The 18888-nt window shown below is 39.1% G+C and overlaps 1 protein-coding gene across 3 annotated transcripts; it reads right to left on the reverse strand.

The window, feature by feature from the left end:
- Positions 1-1084: 1084 nt before the first annotated feature.
- Positions 1085-18563, reverse strand: LOC110051454 (battenin-like). 3 transcript variants are annotated; one of them, XM_020757483.2, is made up of 16 exons: positions 18373-18563; positions 17748-17808; positions 16845-16938; positions 15357-15443; positions 14812-14891; positions 13317-13402; positions 12873-12945; positions 8964-8995; positions 8411-8522; positions 7050-7138; positions 6674-6726; positions 6127-6195; positions 5874-5929; positions 3855-3948; positions 2527-2667; positions 1085-1637 (listed from the first exon to the last, which is right to left on the reverse strand). In XM_020757483.2, exons 1-16 carry the CDS (start codon positions 18473-18475, stop codon positions 1500-1502), a joined length of 1368 nt encoding a protein of 455 aa, XP_020613142.1. In that variant the 5' UTR covers positions 18476-18563; the 3' UTR covers positions 1085-1499. The 3 variants fall into 3 exon arrangements, with proteins under 3 accessions (XP_020613142.1, XP_089128642.1, XP_020613143.1); XM_089272516.1 differs by lacking the exon at positions 6127-6195; XM_020757484.2 differs by lacking the exon at positions 18373-18563 and having other exon boundaries at positions 16845-16983.
- Between the last annotated feature and the right edge of the window lie 325 nt (positions 18564-18888).

Raw genomic sequence — 18888 nt, forward strand, 5'->3', positions numbered from 1 at the left:
AGGATTCTATTGCGTCACAATCACATATTCGAGTCTAGAATACTCCAGAATATTTTGGCTTTCACGCAGTGTGATGCCCTCTGATTTCTTGATGTTCTCTGATGTCTTAATGCCCTCTGATGTCTTGAAACCCTCTGATGCCTCGATGCCCTCTGGTGTCTTGAAACTCTCTGATGTCTTGATCCGATTCAGGTACCACTGAGTTACCTTGCATTGGTGAGCAACATTGAAAGGGCGTTCCTGATGGTTCAAGAAGGAAAGTCTAACAGAGGAACTTGAAGTCTAACAGAGGAACATGAAAGCTTGGATACTAGATGTGTATCCAGAAAACGATGGTCTTGTAAGGGGAGCCACAATCTAGAAGTTGTCTAAACCAATAGCAAACGAAAGCGTCTTAGGAGACCCCTACAAAAACTGTTTCGGTTAGAAGATCGTGAGACTAGGGCTGCAGATGGAGAAGAACCTGCTACACGAACTGCCTGCACTCCACAGAGAGAGAGGAGGCAAGCAGCCATTGAAGGAGAAATGAAAAAACGTCAAGTCGATCAGCGTCTGGACGAACTGAAGGACTATGACTATGACGACTGATCGAGGGGGGAAGATGCTTTGAACTTTACGAACTCTGGACTCACTCCTCTCTCCTCAGTACGAGTTTTTGTCCGCGTAATTTCAGGTGATTTTAATTAGCCAATCGTGACCCAGAACGTGCTCGCGCGTACATTTGAACCCGCGGTCGTAATTTTCCAGATTTTCATCTTTGTTTTATTTTCTTGCCGTGCTTGAGATTTTAGGCCAGCCTTGCCGCTGTTTTTGGAGTTTTGAGTCTAGCTTCTTCACCGTTTCTAGCCAGTGTGATTAGCCGTTCATTGTATGTTCCGGATTACGTGGTTGGTTCAATAAATAGTTCGTATATTTGGAGTTTCAGCCTACAACTCGCTGAATACAATTCTCAACACAATCCAATTTTTTTTTCGCAGAAATACTTCGAATTACATATATATTTATTTAACAGAATTTTTTTTTGGGGGGGGGGGGGAGGGGGGGTTAGGTGCACTTTAAGCCCCGTTTCCAACACGAACATTAATTTCATTTTGGCTATTTACTGTTGTATTTCTTTTCGCTTTTTAATTAATGTAATTTCTGTAAATACTGTTAAAGTTATAATTTTTGTAAATACAGTCGACTCCCGATGGCTCGAACCTTCAGGGGAAATAGGAAAAGGTTCGAGTTATCGAGGGTAAAATTATATAGAAAATGGCCTGAGGGAAATAAAAATTACTTCGAGTTAGCGGAGGGTTCAAGTTAGCGAGGGTTCGAGTTATCGGGAGTCAGCTGTAGTGCAGAACAGTAAAAATCTGAAATCTGAAATCTGAATCTCTATAAATATTTCAAATAGAAATAAAAAGAACTACGAAAATCTCTAGAGACCATTTCCACAATTCGTTATGTACATTTCAGCTGCAAAATTCATCACATTGTTGCCAGGCCTACAGCAAACGTTAGCTTGCAGCCTTGTTTCTCCAGTACGAACACAAAGCATTATGGGTAGGCAGGGCGGCTGCCCCAGCCACTGCAATACCGCAGCTGTCCGCCACACTGGCCACACCCATTGAGAATTCCCTGTGCTCTTGTGGGACCTAGGTAAGGGATAGGAACTTCGTCAGCTTTAAAAACCATAGCCTCCGTGGAAGGCGTTCAAAGAAGAAGGAGAGGGGGAGACTACCCAATTGTTTTCTAACCCAACTTGGTGCAAAATGTCATAGCCACAACTTCAAACTACACTCCTGTGTAAACCTTTCTAACGCATTGCGACCCTAATATTACAGACATGGTAATGTGCTAGTGTACAAGTGCAATGACATGTTCACACCTCTCAACTACGCTCCTCTGTGCCTTCTAATGCAGTGCAAAGATGACGCGCTATAAGAAGGCAGTGGCATGCTGAAGCCACACTGCTGTGCTGTTTTCGAATGAAGTGCGAACATAATGTGTTGGTGTACTGTTGACATATTAAACGGACAAACCATATGCAATTTGTCAATTCTAGAGACGCTGCCTGCATTTTTATTATGTACAAGACAAAAACACATACGCAACTCTCGAAAAAAGAGACACCTTTCGGTCGTTGGAAAGAAACTGTCAAAATCCATGACGTTCCACTGGCTATTGCGAACTACTTCATGCGACTTGAAACTTTTCTTATAAACTTTGAGCAAAACAGAATAGCGTAACAGCTTTGATCTTGTCCTCTGTCAGATAATTTGTTGGGTCGCTGGAAAGTCGGAAATACATACATCATCTTAAATTTTGCGTTCTTTACGATTTGGTCTTCGTTGCTTGAGATTCGTTTTTTAGCATTTACGCATGGCCATTTAATTACGTACACATACTGATTCTAACTCACGAGTATCTCATGTTCCACTAACACTGCATGTAATCATAACATAACAGCCTCGCGTCACTAAAGATGCCATGGACAGAAAGTGAGGCATACACGGAACACAATATACTAAAGGGAGAGTTCACCTCTTGTGAGATCCTGTAGAATGCATTGACATAACAAGCACCTCCTAGAAGCCCTTCATATAAGACGATAATGAACATGATCCAAACAGATGGCAGGAAATGAAGGTACGTTTCGCATATAAGTATGACGAGATTCACGTGCTGCAAGAAAGCAGAGAAAGGTTACTTCAAACAACTAATTGAGTTTCGTTACTAGATCTAACAAGGCGCAAAAGTCATGGGTAATCGAGATTGTTTCTTGTTGCATCAATTTTCATTGTTCGTGACTAAATCTCTGACTGTACTTCGAGAAAATCAGATAAATATACACAAAATAAAAGAAATCTCTGACTGACCTTCGAGACCAGTTTTGTTATTTCACATGCGACCATTCAACAGGCCCTTTGCAGCTAAGCCATCACGTGACCTATTTTTCATAAAATTATGGGCTACAACTTAAAGAATGCCAGAAATGGAAAGAGCGCATCGAAAATATCAAAATGGCCAAGTTTGAGGCTCCCGTCATTAAAGAGGGAGATTTTATGGCGATCCGAATTTTTAAAGGAATAAGAAGATTTGTATGGAAAAAGTTGTTGGAGAGCAAGCTCTTGCTCTCCAGCAACATTTTCCACACAAATCCTCTAAATTATCCGAAAATTCAAACTGTCGTAAAAACGTACTCTTTAATTCCAGGGGCCTCAAACTTAGCCATTTTGGTATTTTCGATGCGCTCTTTCCATTTCTGACATTCTTTAAGTTATAGCCCATAATATAAAAATTTTCTAGGAAAAATCTGGTCACGTGACTCCAGCTGCAAAGGGCCTATTGGCCCCAAAATGAGGGAATAACTCTGCCATTCGTTTTGTTACACCACGATTCAGATTACATCACACTCGCTCCAGGACAAATACCCATGGGAAGGGACCCTGTTAAAAACGATAAAGTTTAAACTCGACAACGAATGGAAGATTATGATGAGTAAAGGCTAAAACTTCTTTATGTGTAAAGAAAACAAAATCAAGAAATAACGTGACATGACATGACCTAACATGACATGACATGACACGAAATGAAAAGAAAACACATAGAAACAAGCAAAAGCGTTAAGTAGACAAATATACACAAAATAAAGGCAAACTAATGGTACGTTGCTTTGGGGTGATCTGGAGCAGGATCAGTGATCCAAGATCTGTCTGGATCATGGTGCATCAAAGAAACTGATGAGTCCGTGACCAGAGTGGATCCTCGGTTCCTTTGATGCATCATGATCCGAGTGATCTTGGATCACTGATCCTGATCCAGATCGCCCCAACGCAACGTACCCTAATGCAACAGAGATTACAACTCACCTGTAGGAGGGCCAAAAGCCAGATCTTTTTGATAGGAAAAATGTTTACGGATGAACGAGAAATGAACACACCAATCTGATAGTCTACTTGATACCTGTTCAGAGAGGATCAGTGCAGTTATCATTGATTAACATGCTGTTCTTATAAACTAGGTTGTGAGAGCAAGCAGCTACGTTTGAATTTTAACAATTGCAAAGTCATTGTACGTGTTAGTGCTTTGTCCTCTTCCTTGACTAATAACTACTTAATAACCGAGAGTGAGGTCGTTACGGGAAAATCTCAAACTGAGGCCTTGCCGTATTGACCGAGCGATAGCGAGGTCAATATGGTAGGCCGAGGTTTGAGATTTTCCCGTAACGACCGAAGGGTCGAGATTATTAAGTTGTTTATTATATGGCTCATGAATTAAGGAAAAGAAAAATATTATTCGAGCGGAAGTCGTCAATTTACATCCGGCGATGCGCGCGTTTACCGATTCATTCATCGTCTCAAACCCAGTGCAAAACTACACAGCCAGTGAACTTCACCACTGTATTACGTATTCCGTTAAAAACACACGTTTCTTTACAGGAAAAATGATTGTCACAGGCTCAGCCTCAGCCTCAGCCTCAGCTAGTATCGTGGTGCCACAAGTTGATGGGGGAGTTTTTCCGACTTTTGTGGCGAAACGTCAACGCATATAGAAAAGACAGAAAGTGCTTCAAAATAGTTCAAACCAACTACTGCTTCAAACCAACTACTGCTTCGCATTCGCTTTCGACAGCATATCTCCGCCTTCTTCACTCTGGGATTTATGGATGAACTTTTCAAGCCTTGTGAACGTCTAAACCTTCCTGCAGTTATAAGAAACACTGCTACCGACAGAAACCGCCCGATGGTTTACATCTGATGATCCTGGAAGCTGATTTACACTTCCTTGTGTTAATGCGAGGGAATCTATTTGATGAGAATTGTGACGGAGTTCAATATTTCCGTAATTGTTTTGACTAAGACGAGTAACTTATACGTTTCTTCGTGGTGTTCTGCTCAGGATGCATGACAGATCTGCCGATGGTGTTTTTCACTCAGCGATTTTAGCTTTACTTATAAGACTTGGCAAACTTTGATTGTTTTTCACTAGTGTCCGCCAAGGTTACCGGCTGGTAAGTCAAAACGACTTCTATATTAGTTTTATTAAGGAATAATCTCTAAACTTTTAGCTACTTACTTTCTCTTACTGTTTTTAATCGGTTCTCATCGTTTCAATGCGCTTGAATTTTCAGAGCCGGGCTCTTCCTAATTTGCATAATCCGTAATCGGTCCGTGGGCATTACGGCTGCATAATGACCGCTCAGATCTCGCTTTTAGCCAATCAGAGTGCGCGTTATATCGGCCACAAGCCAAAGCCATATAATAAGCCATAGTTAATGGAGGGGTTGTTGTGAATACGAACAACTGGCCCTGTTTTATAATTTTGTTCTCGGTGTATAAAACATTTCCCCTCGAAAGGGAGGTCTAAACATTCGTTACAAAGATCCGCTGCGTGATTGCCGGCGCAAGGAAGAATGGATTTATCCCCGCGCCTGCACTCACATTGCTCAGCGGATTTTCCCCATCCTAGAAACACCTTTGAGTTTCTGCGGAAGATAGTGGAGGCACAATGAGCAACTTACCAATAGAAACGTTTCGATTATGCGCTTCCTGACTAAGTACGGTCATGAAACTTATCACATATAACTAGCAGCTTTGTTTGCTCTTTTGAAGTTTGCCGAGCTTCATGTTAACAATGACCGGGCGAAACAAACTCTCGGTGAAGTCAACGGATAAAACAGTTAAAAAAAAAATCGGCAAAATCGGCGGCCGATAATGTGTTCCCTGAAAAAGTTCGGACCGTCTCTGATGTGGGCAAGGGATACTAAATCGCCACCATTACGGACAAAGAAGTGACAAGTTGATCTACAATACTATGGTCATCCAAGCCGAGGGATGTCAGGTAAATAATAAACTACAGACAACTTTTCATAGTCTGCGATCCCTTACCATCTGTACTGCTCTGAAGGTGTCAACCAGATTCTATTCCAGTAAATCAGTTCATGCTGTAGAAGAATGATGAGGAAAAACAAATTGAATCGTGACCAGCACTCCTTCCGTTACGGTTCTCACTTGTAAAGGCAGTTAAGGCAGGTCTGAGTATGGCGAACTTAGGGCTGATGTGGACCTACATGGACCTATATGGTGTACACCCTACTCTAACAACTCAGGAGCCACAAAAACGCCAAGCATCAGCACTTACCAATCCTTGATTGATGAAGTATTCAGCAAAATATACAAAGAACAATGGAAACATATACTTCAGCAGGGACTACGTGTAGTTGAGAGAAGACAGAATTGAGATTAGAGTCAGGATACCGCCTAAAACTGTTGAATATAATGAATGGATCGAACACATTTTCTACGGAAACATATTTTATGATCTGCAAAACGCCGAACCTTTGCTACTAAGGTTCCACGTTGCTCGAAGCATGAGTGATGTCCTAAAACTTTCCATCTAGTAATTTCCAACCAATCTCTTTCCCAGAACCATCGCTATATATTTCCTGTCACTGCTACGCTACTAGAACCTTCAAACCTCCCAGTTGCTAACCAATCAATCAATCAACAACCTTATTAACGTGTCTAAGGTAAAATAGCCGAGAAAGAAACCCTCTACTACCAGTCGAATAAGACGGCCACGACAATAGGAAGCATGTTATGTACGACGCTTGAAAAGAAGCATTCATTTTCCCAGGAAATATCTGGTAATTATCTCTACATGTACATGTAATAAAGTGTCTACCTACCTTGGTTATTATAAGTTTTGTTTTTAACGTTAACGGATCAACAGCTCGGCTGTCTGTGAACGAAAGGAAATAAAACGTACCCTAAATCAAGAAAATACGAATTTTAGACCCACTCCACGTTACTTTTACTGTTTTTTATTCCCGCCGTTTTGGCAGTGTTCAATGAACGCCAGTTACTCTATGGCTCCTTTAGCCTGAAGACAGTTAAAACGCTGCAAGAATGATTTTACCAAGTCGCAGCGAAACACCTGTAAATTGGTAGGCTTATCCTGCGGTATGCAGATTAATTAGAAAAAAAACGAGGACTTACTACGTAGCGACCGTGACAAACTGGCGTGTTACGTGACATACAGAAAGTAAGTGACCGGATTCATACCAGCATCCGTGACACTGTCGGTCCTTGCAGTTTCTAGCAAAGGTTCACGTTCAGCGAGATCTTTGGGGTGTTCCAGGATGAACCAATAGCTGCGATAAAGAAAGAAGGGACAAACGTGAAGAATGTAGACCCACCCTGGTGAGCTTACTGGCTACTGTGATGAGAAGATCACTCTGTACTAGAAGGCAACGAGAATGGTTTGCATATGTGTACATGCAGCTGTACGTTGTAGTTAAACAAATCGGCAAATTCATTTTCAACAAGTTTCTTTTAAAAATTACATTGTTGTTACATCTACATCAGTTTCATGATCGACGAGTGTTGGACACGATTGGTCAGTAGACCATTTTTGTATTCTCGTTACTGGACTGGAACTAGCGTGCAATGGAGGTTCACGCGGGGGAATATCATTAAAAAGGGTTCCCGTATTAGCCTCAGTTTCAAGCTAGTTCCAGTCCAATACCGAGAGCTGGAAAATGGTCTTTTGACAAATAGGAATCACTTTTTAATTTGTACAGTTTTATTATAATGTCACATCTGATACCTTCTTACAAGGACACGCTTCTTTTGTTTACACTTAATTACAACTGACGCTATCTAACATGCTTACCAACATAACTTATACATGTGAAGGTGAATTAATCAACATGACACGAGCATGGGACAAAGAAAAAGAAAAATTCTGAGTCCCCGACAGGAATCGAACCCATGACCTCCCTTATCACTACTCACGATGAATTCGAAAGCGTTGATCCTAGCAGTATGCAGGACACCTATCATATATGAACTCAGTTAAATGACCTTGCTCTCCATGAGTTCTCGTAGCTCAGTGGATAGAGCGCCCGCCCGGTGTTCGGGAGGTCATGGGTTCGATTCCTGTCGGGGACTCAGAGTTTTCTTTGTCCCATGCTCGTGTCATGTTGATTAATTCCCCTTCACATTTCATTACCGAGCTTAAAATTCACCATCTTTATTAACTTATCACTACTCACGATGAATTCGATAGCGTTGATCCTAGCAGTATGCAGGACACCTATCGTATATGAACTCAGTTAAATGACCTTGCTCTCCATGAGTTCTCGTAGCTCAGTGGATAGAGCGCCCGCCCGGTGTTCGGGAGGTCATGGGTTCGATTCCTGTCGGGGACTCAGAATTTTTCTTTGTCCCACGCTCGTGTCATGTTGATTAATTCACCTTCACATTTCATTACCGAGCTTAAAATTCACCATCTTTATTAACTTATCATAACTTATACATGTACAAGAAACGAATGAAAACCTGAAGCTGTTCAAACTTGTCTGAAAAGAGATACCTAACTCTCAGAGTTACGTCAGAGTTGGGAGTCTTTCGATTGAATTTACCTGATTCCGAATGTGAATGGTATGACATTCATTATCAACACTGTATTCCTTGGAGAAACTCCAGCAGATGTGAAACCAGCATAGGAGAGTGCACCAAATACTCCAGCCCCACCTACAAACGTCAGGGTATGTGTAAAAGAAATCTAAATTCTAAATAATAGAATACACTTTAGGGTGCCTGAAGACTGTGTGAGGGTTCATGGCTGGGTTGCGGGGATTGCCAGCCATGGGAGCGGTATGCTGTCCAGGGGCCAGCTGGTCACAGGAGGCCCCTGGATATCCCAGGTCCCCATCTTCCATACAGCACGATGCAGTTGTTAACTTTACAATTTAAACGTGGTAAATTATTTAATGAGTTTGAGAGACAGGTCTAAGTTGCAAATCTAATTTCGAAACATTCACCCCACAGTCATCTAAGATTTTACACGGTATAAATATTAACAGCCACTATAAGTCTAATTTATGTATAGCTGCTCAATTTGTAGAGTATGCAATTTTATGAAAGTACACAGAATTTCTTGCTCAGGTGCTTGTACAAATATAATTTTCCTACCTGTACCAGAAGACCATGTTGAAACAACATCTCTGAAAGAAGAAGCAAAAAATAAATAAATAAATAAATAAATAAATAAATAAATAAATAAATAAATAAATAAATAATGGTAATTGAACTGAGTGAAGTGCAATTTGGTCTGAAATCATACGCGTGATTTCAAAATCGAACGAGCGCGCAGCGCGAGTTCGATTTGAAATCACAAGTATGATTTCACACCAAAATTGCACGACACGAAGTTCAATTGCCACTTTATTAGGTCCATTTTGAAATCGCACAATTTTATCGCCTTAAATTTTAGATTTTTGGTGTATTGTTCCAGTAGCCGGTTTGTTAAAAAAAAGCGGAACCGGAAACGCCGTTACGTCTAATTTAGTAGGCAAAACGATGTCATGTGACGAAAACTCATTCGAGCACGACAAAGAAACAAGCAATTCTGATCTGAAGTCGAAAATAGTCTACTTCAGGTATAAAAGTGCAATTCTCGTCGCCTGAATCAATTATGGAAGGCCTACCTTTCTTCTGTGGTTGAGGCTGCGACTCTACATTGTCTTTGGAGAAGAAATTTGAAGGTGCATATCCTGTGTAATTCTGCGATCGATTTCTTTTGAGTTGTGAAACTCCCTCGAGTGTACGATGCCAAGTGGATAGTACGTTTTTTTTCTTTTAAATGCCGTTCAATGGTATGATTTTACGGGGTCCAGCTCGTTATCATCTCCATTTCTTTTTGTAACCTTGGCGTAGGACTCAATACTCAGGACCTTGTCAAGTTCTGGCAGCGCCATTTGTTTTAACAAAAGATATTTCCAAGATGGCGGGACTGGCACCGGCTTCGTAAGACGTTCGTTCATTCACTATTTTGTGCAGTGTGGCGTATGTTGACTATGTTTATTCACAGCAACAGAGTTGAGCTGTTTTGTTGCTTCGTTTGAAACTACCGGAAACCTGGAAACATCTACCTTCTTGAGATGACTCTGAATTTGTTGTTGTGTGGTTTTCGTTTGTTTATGTTTTACTGGACTCAGTATCATACGGATCTTGAGCAGATGTTGAAGAAAAATGGCCAAAATATTCGTCAAAATGGACACTGAAAGTTGGGAACTTCCATTAAAGTAGGTCTTCAGCCTAAAGGAGCTCATAATCGTCATTCAGAAACTAATTAATTAAATTTGTCAATTTTTTTGGAAAAAAAGCTACAATAACAACAAAGTTTTGGCAATAGTATTTGCAAAATTCTCCACAGAGTGGCTTTTTGCCTTTCATTTTCCTGAAATTTTATTGATTACTTTAAACTAATCTTGAAATCTGATGGGTTGTTATGTTTTACTGGCCCATTCTCATTGGCTGAGAAAAAGATGCGATTTAGAGCAAAAAATAGTGCGATTCATGAATAAATCGCACCATTGAGAGCCAATCAGATTGCAAGGATAACCAGTGATTTCAAAATGGATTTAATAAATAAATAATAATAACAATAATAATAATGATAATAATAATAATAATAATAATAATAACAATAACACAGCATAAAAAAGTTATCCCCAAAATTGAATAATTAGTCCATTGAATTGCATCACAAGATATATAATTATACTGTAACACCACTTTGTGCCAAAAAAAAAAAAGAAACGTAAAAAAAGTAGAGCAAATCTTTTTGTTGTTGTTTCTCTATTCAATTCTTTTATCTATGAGTCCATTCATAATGATTTCAGGTGCCAATGCCAATTGGTCAGCAGTTTACATGAACTCATGGTAGGTGGTGGGTGAAGGTGAACAACTTAAAAGGTCGAGCTCTTTTGCCCCTGCTACATGTGCATAGCAACCTGTTGAGCCTAAATAGTACAGTGGCTGTACATGTAATACAGTTAATCTGAACTCCACTCAGTTTTGGAGGCAGCGTGGCCGAGTGGTTAGGGCACTGGACTTGAAATCCGGAGGTGGTGGGTTCAAGCCCCGCTCTGACCACTAAGTAGAGTTGTTTCTCGGTAGACCCTAGTTCAATTCTTTGGTCACGCTTGTAAATAGCCAACTGGTCTACCTCCTTCCAGGTGGGGTTTTTGTAAGCTCAAGGCTGCTGCCTAACGGGCGCCCGGTCGCCTGAGGCGCCTAAGTTACGAGTGTGGGCGACTAAAGTTTCGTTGAAGGAGCCCGAGTGGGCGCGTAGACATGGAGTTTTCATTCCCATCTAATCTGTCCGATGACTTCAATCTTCTCATGAAATCGGCCAAAAGATCATTCACACAATAAATTAAACGGAAAACAACAGCTACTCTGGTCCTGTTTTGCTTTTAACACGAGAAATATGGGCCAAAACACGGCAACAAAGTCTCTCTCCGCTCACAAAACAACCGAAAACAGCCATAGTTGAAAATCGCCCTACAATGCATTGCAAGCTCAGTATTGAATAAATGTACGTCATGTATGCCAATGGATTGTGTCTCTGTTGATGCGCTACTGATTCCAGTTGCAAAATAACTACTTTGATTAACAAATATTTTTGGAATTGGAGTGCTGCTGCTACTGACATTATATTTAGATTTGAATAAGGATAAATTCTTGGGCTTTTCTTTTTTTGTCCAACATTTTGGAAAACTTCACTTAGCTGTACTGAATGAATTTCTGTAGTTTCTGAAAGGATATTTATGACTTAAAAGTTGAAATATTCAAGTAGCTACAAGCCAGCAAAAAGAAAACAGCATCGCAATTCTTTTTGCATACCAGGGTTATATATTTTAAATTATCAAACCAATTGCCATGGCTCCGCCCAATATACGAGAATATATTTTCTCCAAAGAAGCAGCCAATGTAATGCAGTAATGCTGCCTAAAAAAATGCACATTTTGTTTACACTTATGTCCCTGAAGCCCGGGGAAGGAAAGCACATTTCAGTGAGGCCAAATTCAAACGCCCCAAATGCATATTTCATTTTTATTTGTTTTCATTTGCAGCCTGCATTTCATGATTTGTTTAGAATTGCTAAACTCAAAAATGAAAGAGGCAATATAAATTTTTGTAAAAAAAGCTGCAGCACTTGCATGGATACACCAATTATTGAATTTGCTTGACCACAAATAGTATTCTCTCTCAGTGATGACCTGATTACTTTGTTGAACACTTTATTTCAAAAATTTGATTGATAAAACAGACCATATTAGTGTCTCATGGAAAATCTCTGCCTCCGACCCCCCCCCCCCCCCCCCCGTCTTCCCCAGTCTTGCCAACCCCCCGGATTTACTGTGGCAAATTTATTCTGGGCTCCTAAAAAAGTGGCTTGGGCTCCTAACTTTTGAAGTTAGGAGCCCAAAGGGCTCCTTAAAAATTTCCTTAGGCAACAGCCTTGAAGCTTATTACTGTTTATTTGCAATATGCCTGAAAACTAGCTAGTTGTAGCTAAGTGCATGGACCACTATAAAAATTCAACATTTAACATTTTATTTTATTTATTTCACTCCGTAGTTAAACCTAAAACACATCCAAAATAGCCGACTTCAGTTAGCTTTCAGCAAATAATTGTAGCAATGATTTCACCAAGTTTCAATCAATAGAACGTTTTCACATGACGTCACAGCAGCTACATGTGTATTGACTACCGGTAGTGTCCCAAGCAAGGAAATGGAAGCATGAAGGTTGATGTCCCAATCCAATCATGTAAATCATTCTCTTAGTCTAGCTCACGATTTACAAACTCCCTGAACAACCAACCAGTGTTTAAACATCGTTTCTAAAAAACCTCAGTAAAAAAGGGTTTAATTTAGAATAGAGATGGAATGGTCTTAGAGAAAACAGTACTATAAAATGCCACCTCTGGCACAGTGGCTACCTTCAGTGTACATGAGTGCAGTATATCAATTACATTTCTGTCACAACAAGATTTAAACAAGACAGCATTGGTACTATAATTTCTCTCACTTGTCAAAATGGGCTGAATAGCTGAGCAGTGTAATTTCTCCAAATCCTGAACTTAGACTTGCAAATACAACACCTGAAAGATTAACACGATTAATATGAGATTAATTATTAATAACCAACTGCAAGTTATACAACATACGCCAATACAGCAATAACATTTTAAAATACCATTTTATATGATTGGAACTGCATTCTGTCATGGTTGAAGGACATAATTATCTGAAGTATGGTACAGGCTACATATGAATGAGAATGACACGTAGTAAAATGGCTCTGATTTCTTTTTAATAATTGTCATTAAATTATTATACTTCTCAAGACTGGCAGTTATATCACCATCTTATTTTCCAATGCTTAGTTGTAAGAACAAAGGTAAGAGCATTAATTTTCCATAATTTACAGTTTTGAACACATACATAATATTATTTTAAGTTAAAATCTTACCTAGCAAACTAAACCAAAGGGCATGAGAGAATGCCACAATAAAGAAACTTGCGAAGGCAAACATCACACATAATGCCATTCGTACACTACAAATCAAAGTACAATTTAAGTACATGGCTGTACATTTAAAGCAAACAAATTATAGCATGTACTGAATGTACTACTGCAAACACAAAAAAAGGCCCTAAGGTGATGAAATGTTTCTGAACACAGTGCATTCTCAAAGTGCCTGATTATTTCACAACAGGACACTATAAAAGAATAATCTGAACACACACAGTGAACACTAGGTACCATGTACCTACTACATTACTGTTCTATGAGGTTAACCCTCTTTCAATAAGCCACTGATGGCCTATCAACTAGCTGATAAATATTCAGCAGATAGACCATGTGCAGATCCATACAAGTTTTCATGTAATGCCAAAAGCAAAGCCTTGATGGCCTGTTAGTGTGTGCCAGAGACTATGATTCCTCCATTGAGGATCAAATTCCAAACTCTTTTGAAACCCATCTTCAAAGTCCTGGACTTAACCATAGTAAATGCAGCATTGGAAATGTCAGAATAAGGCCAATACAAAAATGCCTATATCAATCTGTTTGTAGAAAAACAAAAATGGTCATTCTAAAATCAGGATGAAATCTTCACACACATGATGAACCTTAACAAGAGGCAATTTGATTGGTTGTTTATTGTAGCCCCAATCTGATTGGTATGATATACATACATACATCTCTCACTTCATTCTGGAGAAGTTGACTCCAATTACCTCTTAGTTAATGCAGTAACTGTATTGACTAAGAGGTATTGGGGTCAGCTTTTCCAAAATGAATTAGAAGGGCAGGAAAGGGGATTTTAGGTACTTTTCACACAACGTTTTCTAGGGGAGCACAGCCCCATACCCCTCTTTTTGTGACTTTGGTGCCCCTTGTTCCAGAAATCGTTCACCATTTATCCAAGGTCCATGCCTGGAGGGCCATAGCCTCCTAGAAGACACTCTTTGGGCAGTCGTCATGCAATCTTCCTCCCTTTTTCAGCAGACAATCAAAGGGAGGAAGATTACTTGATGAGCCCAAAGAGCATCTGGAGGTTAGGAAGTTAACAGTTTTAAGGTGGTCACTTTTTAAGGTGGTTCCAAAATGTGGTTATTTCACTTGGAAACTTTAGTATTTTGGGAAACTGGTCACCAAGGAGAGGTGGTTGCTTATCAGAGAGGTGGTCACAAGGTTCCTCCCTTTTTCGGCAGACGTTCATGGGGGAGGAAGATTGCTTGATGAGCCCAAAGAGCATCTGTGTTAGGATGCCAGCTGCAGGAAGTTCACCAGTTTAAGGTGATCACTAACATATAGGCTCCAAATTGTAGTGATGTAACTTGGCAACTACATGTATTGGTAGTTTGGAAAACTGATTACTAAGGAGAGGTGGTTGCTTATGAGAGGTAGTTGCAACCGAAGGTTTGACTGTATTTTGGTGATCATTTTGCCACCTTCTTACCTATAGGGTATTCTTTGCATATAAAATGGAGCTGTCATTTTGATAATGAGAGTTGGTAAAATATCAGCCAATAAAACAGTCTGAAAATAAAATAAACAAAAAAACTATTAGGAAAGTGAACAATTTGTATCATTTAGACTATAATGGTTATTAAAATGGAATTAAATTTAAATTAAATAAAAATGCTCTAGTATATAAAATTAATAAATATTAAAAAAAGAAACTATAAAATACATGTACATGTAGATATTTTGGAGTGTTGAGGCCAGTTATCACATTGGACATCAACCAACTGGTTTTGATTTTCATCACATATTGTTTCTTTGGTCAAGGCACTTCTATTAATTTGTATTCTCACAGTGCCTGTCTCCAAGCAGACATACCTCAGGACTGGTAAATCACTGCAGAAGCAGCGCGACAAAATGACATGTCAGAAAATTAGTGCAAACAGTGATCAGTAATTGAGTGCCCTACCACTGGTGCTATCCCATATATCAAACTTGTCTTAATATTTTAATATGAAATTAATAAATTGCACACTATACCCCGGTAGATAGAGGATTACACTCCAATCCACCTGAGAAATTTGAAGATCCAGCAGTCTCTAAAGTTAAACTTGAATTATCTGATGTCTATGAGAAAAATGAAAAGATGTAGGGAAGAAAAGGCACCAATAACTTTTAATTTCAAATTCAAATTTCTTTTAAAAAAATTGACAATCTAAAAACCTATTTAATTAATATATAAATATCCATCGATTAATTGTAAAAGCAACCTCTGTAAATATATATGTTATAGTACATATTATTATATAAAAGTTAGTGGCATATAATGTACCGAGTGGCAACAAATTGATAAAAACTATATGATATCCTTACATGTGAAGATATTATATCCTCCCATGCAAAGACATCATTTTTTATGACATTATTTTTTGTCCCTTTAACTACACTTAAATTTGTTGATGTATGATCAAAACATCTTCGGACCTTCTTTGGTCGTCTTCGCCAATCTTCGGTTATCTTCAGTAATATTCGGAAAATGGTTGGAAATATTAGGAAAATGTTCAGAAAAATTGGTCTGGCCTACGGACAAATTTTGGAAAACTTTGGAAATCTTCGGAATCATCAGAAAGTTGCCACAAATGTTGTTATGTATTGTGAATATTTTATGTAATAAAAAGAAAATTACATGGTTGCTTGGAGATACAAAATTTATCTTCTCATGTTGAAAAATGTTACACTCATTCACTGCAACCACTCATGAAATATTTTTCAACACTCAACGACAAATTTTGTATCTCTGCGCAGCCACGTGATATCCTCTATATATTTCTTGACAGCAATCCATGTATATGGTACCTACACCAGAAAGACATTTTATCTAGAAAATCTGGTATTGATGATATATTTATATTAAGTACTTAATACAGTATTATTGAATATCTAATTTGAAAATAACAGAACTTATTATCCAACTGCAGTGAATACCGTCCAAATAACAGTTCAAATGTACAGCGATATAATACAGTAGAAAACCTGTTTGCCGTATTTTTACAGTAGAAAACCTGTTTGCCATACAGGTCGGTGCACACATGCAAAACTGTCACACTCTCCCTCTTTCATTGATAAATTTATTGACTACAGCAGTTGGATAATAAATCTCTTATTAGATGTTTTTGGTGTGTAGTATCGCTGTACATTTTTACTTGTTGTTTGTATTTTGACTCGCCCTACAAGCTCGTCAAAATATGGCACAACTCGTAAAAATATACAGCAGTACTACACACCAAAACATCTAATAAGATATATATATCCACACCCACCTCAAGGTGGGTTATAGAAGAATTTCAAGGGAGAGGGTCGAGGTCTCAAAAGCCAAATTTTGTCATGGAATATACAGTGTATGAACAAAAACTGGAATTTCTAGAGGGATGCTTGGGGAGGGGGGGGTTCTCAAACTGAAAATCCCCATAGGAGGGATGTGGATAATTTTTGTAACCACATAATAGTTGAAATAATAAACATACGTACTTGGCGTCCCTGGGTACTGTTGTCTTCCCCAAGGATGTCATGAGCAGCACTTAACATGACGACATAACCAAAGTTGTTGCACAACCCAAGAAGCCTCCAAGGTGTAATAAAATTTAATAAACAGAGTTACAAGCCATTACTTTAAAAAAAATATATTAAAAGTATCAATTAATAAACAAAACAAAATCTTATACTGTGTATCCCCAAAGGCCAGCTCTAAATGCTGCTACGCATACATGGGTGGTCAACAAGGCAATCGACCATCGCTAATTAGTACTTCCTTAGCTTGGGAACCACTTCCCTTCCGTTCAGATAAAAGGTGTAAATCTACTGGTACAATGCACCAGCTTGAGCAATGAGGATAGCTACTGGCCCCAAGCTAGGGGAGGACTATTGGTTAATATATGAGGTTGTGCTGTCCTGCATGGTTTAAAAAGGTACACAAAAATGACAGAGATTAGACATTTGTGTGTGAGGAGGGAGCAAGAACTCGGATCGCCCCCACAACCCGTTAGATGGTGTCAGAACATGCGGAAGGGTCTACTGGAGTGTAATGAGTTGGCACCACTATCTCTTGAGGGACAGAATTTTCTTTTTTCCACTTTATTACTTTATGCGGCCACCTGCAGAAACCCCAAACAAGAGTACTTCGATCATAGCCTAGGATTGCACAGAAAATTTACTCTTACAGATGGATTTTCTTCAGGCTCATCAGTTTTTTTTCTTTCTACAAGATCTAAACCCACAATTTTAAAATTCAGCTTGATCAATTGGGTGAAGAAGAACAATGCAGAAATTAATCATTAACAATATAAATTCTTAGAAGTGTTGTATATAGCACATCGAATTGATATAAGTGACAGCTTTAAAGAATTATTTTAATCATATTAAAAATGCTCTCACCAGAAACCAATAAGATTCCTTTTACTTTTCCCTTCTTCACTTCTGTTACTTCTAACAACATCTGAAAAGGAAATGAAAAAAAAAAACAAAAAAGAAAAAAAAAACAAGCACAGTAAGAAAACGTGTCTGGCCTGCTATGGTCTACCAGTCGAAGAGAATTAGACAGAATGGCTTGTCGACGGCGCAATTTGACAAGTTTGTCGTTGAATCAAACTAACCATGCTAACACGCCGATTAAATTCCAAACAGTCGATTTTTCAGGTTACGAATTTGGTCAGGAAAATCGTTTCACAGATGTCTCTACGGGTAAGATTAACTGAAATTTTACAGATCCTTTACAATTGGTGGGAAGGCAAATGGCGTTTTCACGGGAAAGCGTGGCCATTGAACTAATTACAAGCGTGATCGACATAATACTATAATGAAAAGGCGCCTTAACTGCTCGCGGGGTAAACTCAATTGTGAAGTGTATAATTCGCGGAGGCTCAGAGTTTATTTGTTTCGTGATAAAGTCATACATCGCTAAACGTGTTCTTCAGTCCCCAAGCTTATTAATGATTTGATGCTGTGTTCGTGCAAAAGAACGGTCAGCTCGGGTCATCCAACTTGAAATTCAAATTTTTACCTGTTGTGTCGCTTTCTCCATCGGCAACGTTTGAAGACGGGTCTATCTCTGCACTTCTGTCGTCCACTGACGACGAAATTCTCCGGTGAATTCTCCCAGACATCGATCGTTGCACGCAGAGACCTTCGAACAACGGATGCTAGTCGATGCTAATCACAATAAAGTACTCACCCTCCCCGACTTGCCGCTCCCTACCCCTCCCCACACCCACCAGAATGTTTTCACATGTGAAATTCAGGCTTTTGTACAGTATGCTAGCATTTTTTCGAGCATTTTAGTGAGGCAAAAGCATTAAGCATCATTTTCAGAGGCATTTTCCCCGAAATTATTTTTTCCACGGATAAAAGAAATAAAAATTATTTTTTACGAGAAAATGAAGAAGTTTCAAATGCTACCCTGAGGAGAGGTCTGCGAAAGTCAAATCAAATAATTTTAATTACAGTCGAAGTCCGAAAAAGTGCCTACCCCTACCTAGCCTAGTGAAAATACCAAATTGCTATGGCAACCTTCAGCTCA

The sequence above is a fragment of the Orbicella faveolata genome, unplaced genomic scaffold (assembly GCF_042242905.1).
Source record: "Orbicella faveolata isolate gen_17 unplaced genomic scaffold, um_ofav_v1 contig_35, whole genome shotgun sequence".
NCBI classification, from domain to species: domain Eukaryota; kingdom Metazoa; phylum Cnidaria; class Anthozoa; order Scleractinia; family Merulinidae; genus Orbicella; species Orbicella faveolata.

Excerpts from the sequence above, each read along its gene's own strand:
- LOC110051454 (XM_020757483.2), bottom strand. The coding sequence starts at position 18,475 with ATGTCTGGGAGAATTCACCGGAGAATTTCGTCGTCAGTGGACGACAGA. Across the intron at positions 8,523-8,963 it reads AACATGGTCTTCTGGTACAG|GTGGGGCTGGAGTATTTGGT; the intron begins GTAGGAAAATTA and ends TGACGTTTGTAG. Across the intron at positions 6,196-6,673 it reads CAAAACTTATAATAACCAAG|TCCCTGCTGAAGTATATGTT; the intron begins GTAGGTAGACAC and ends AACTACACGTAG.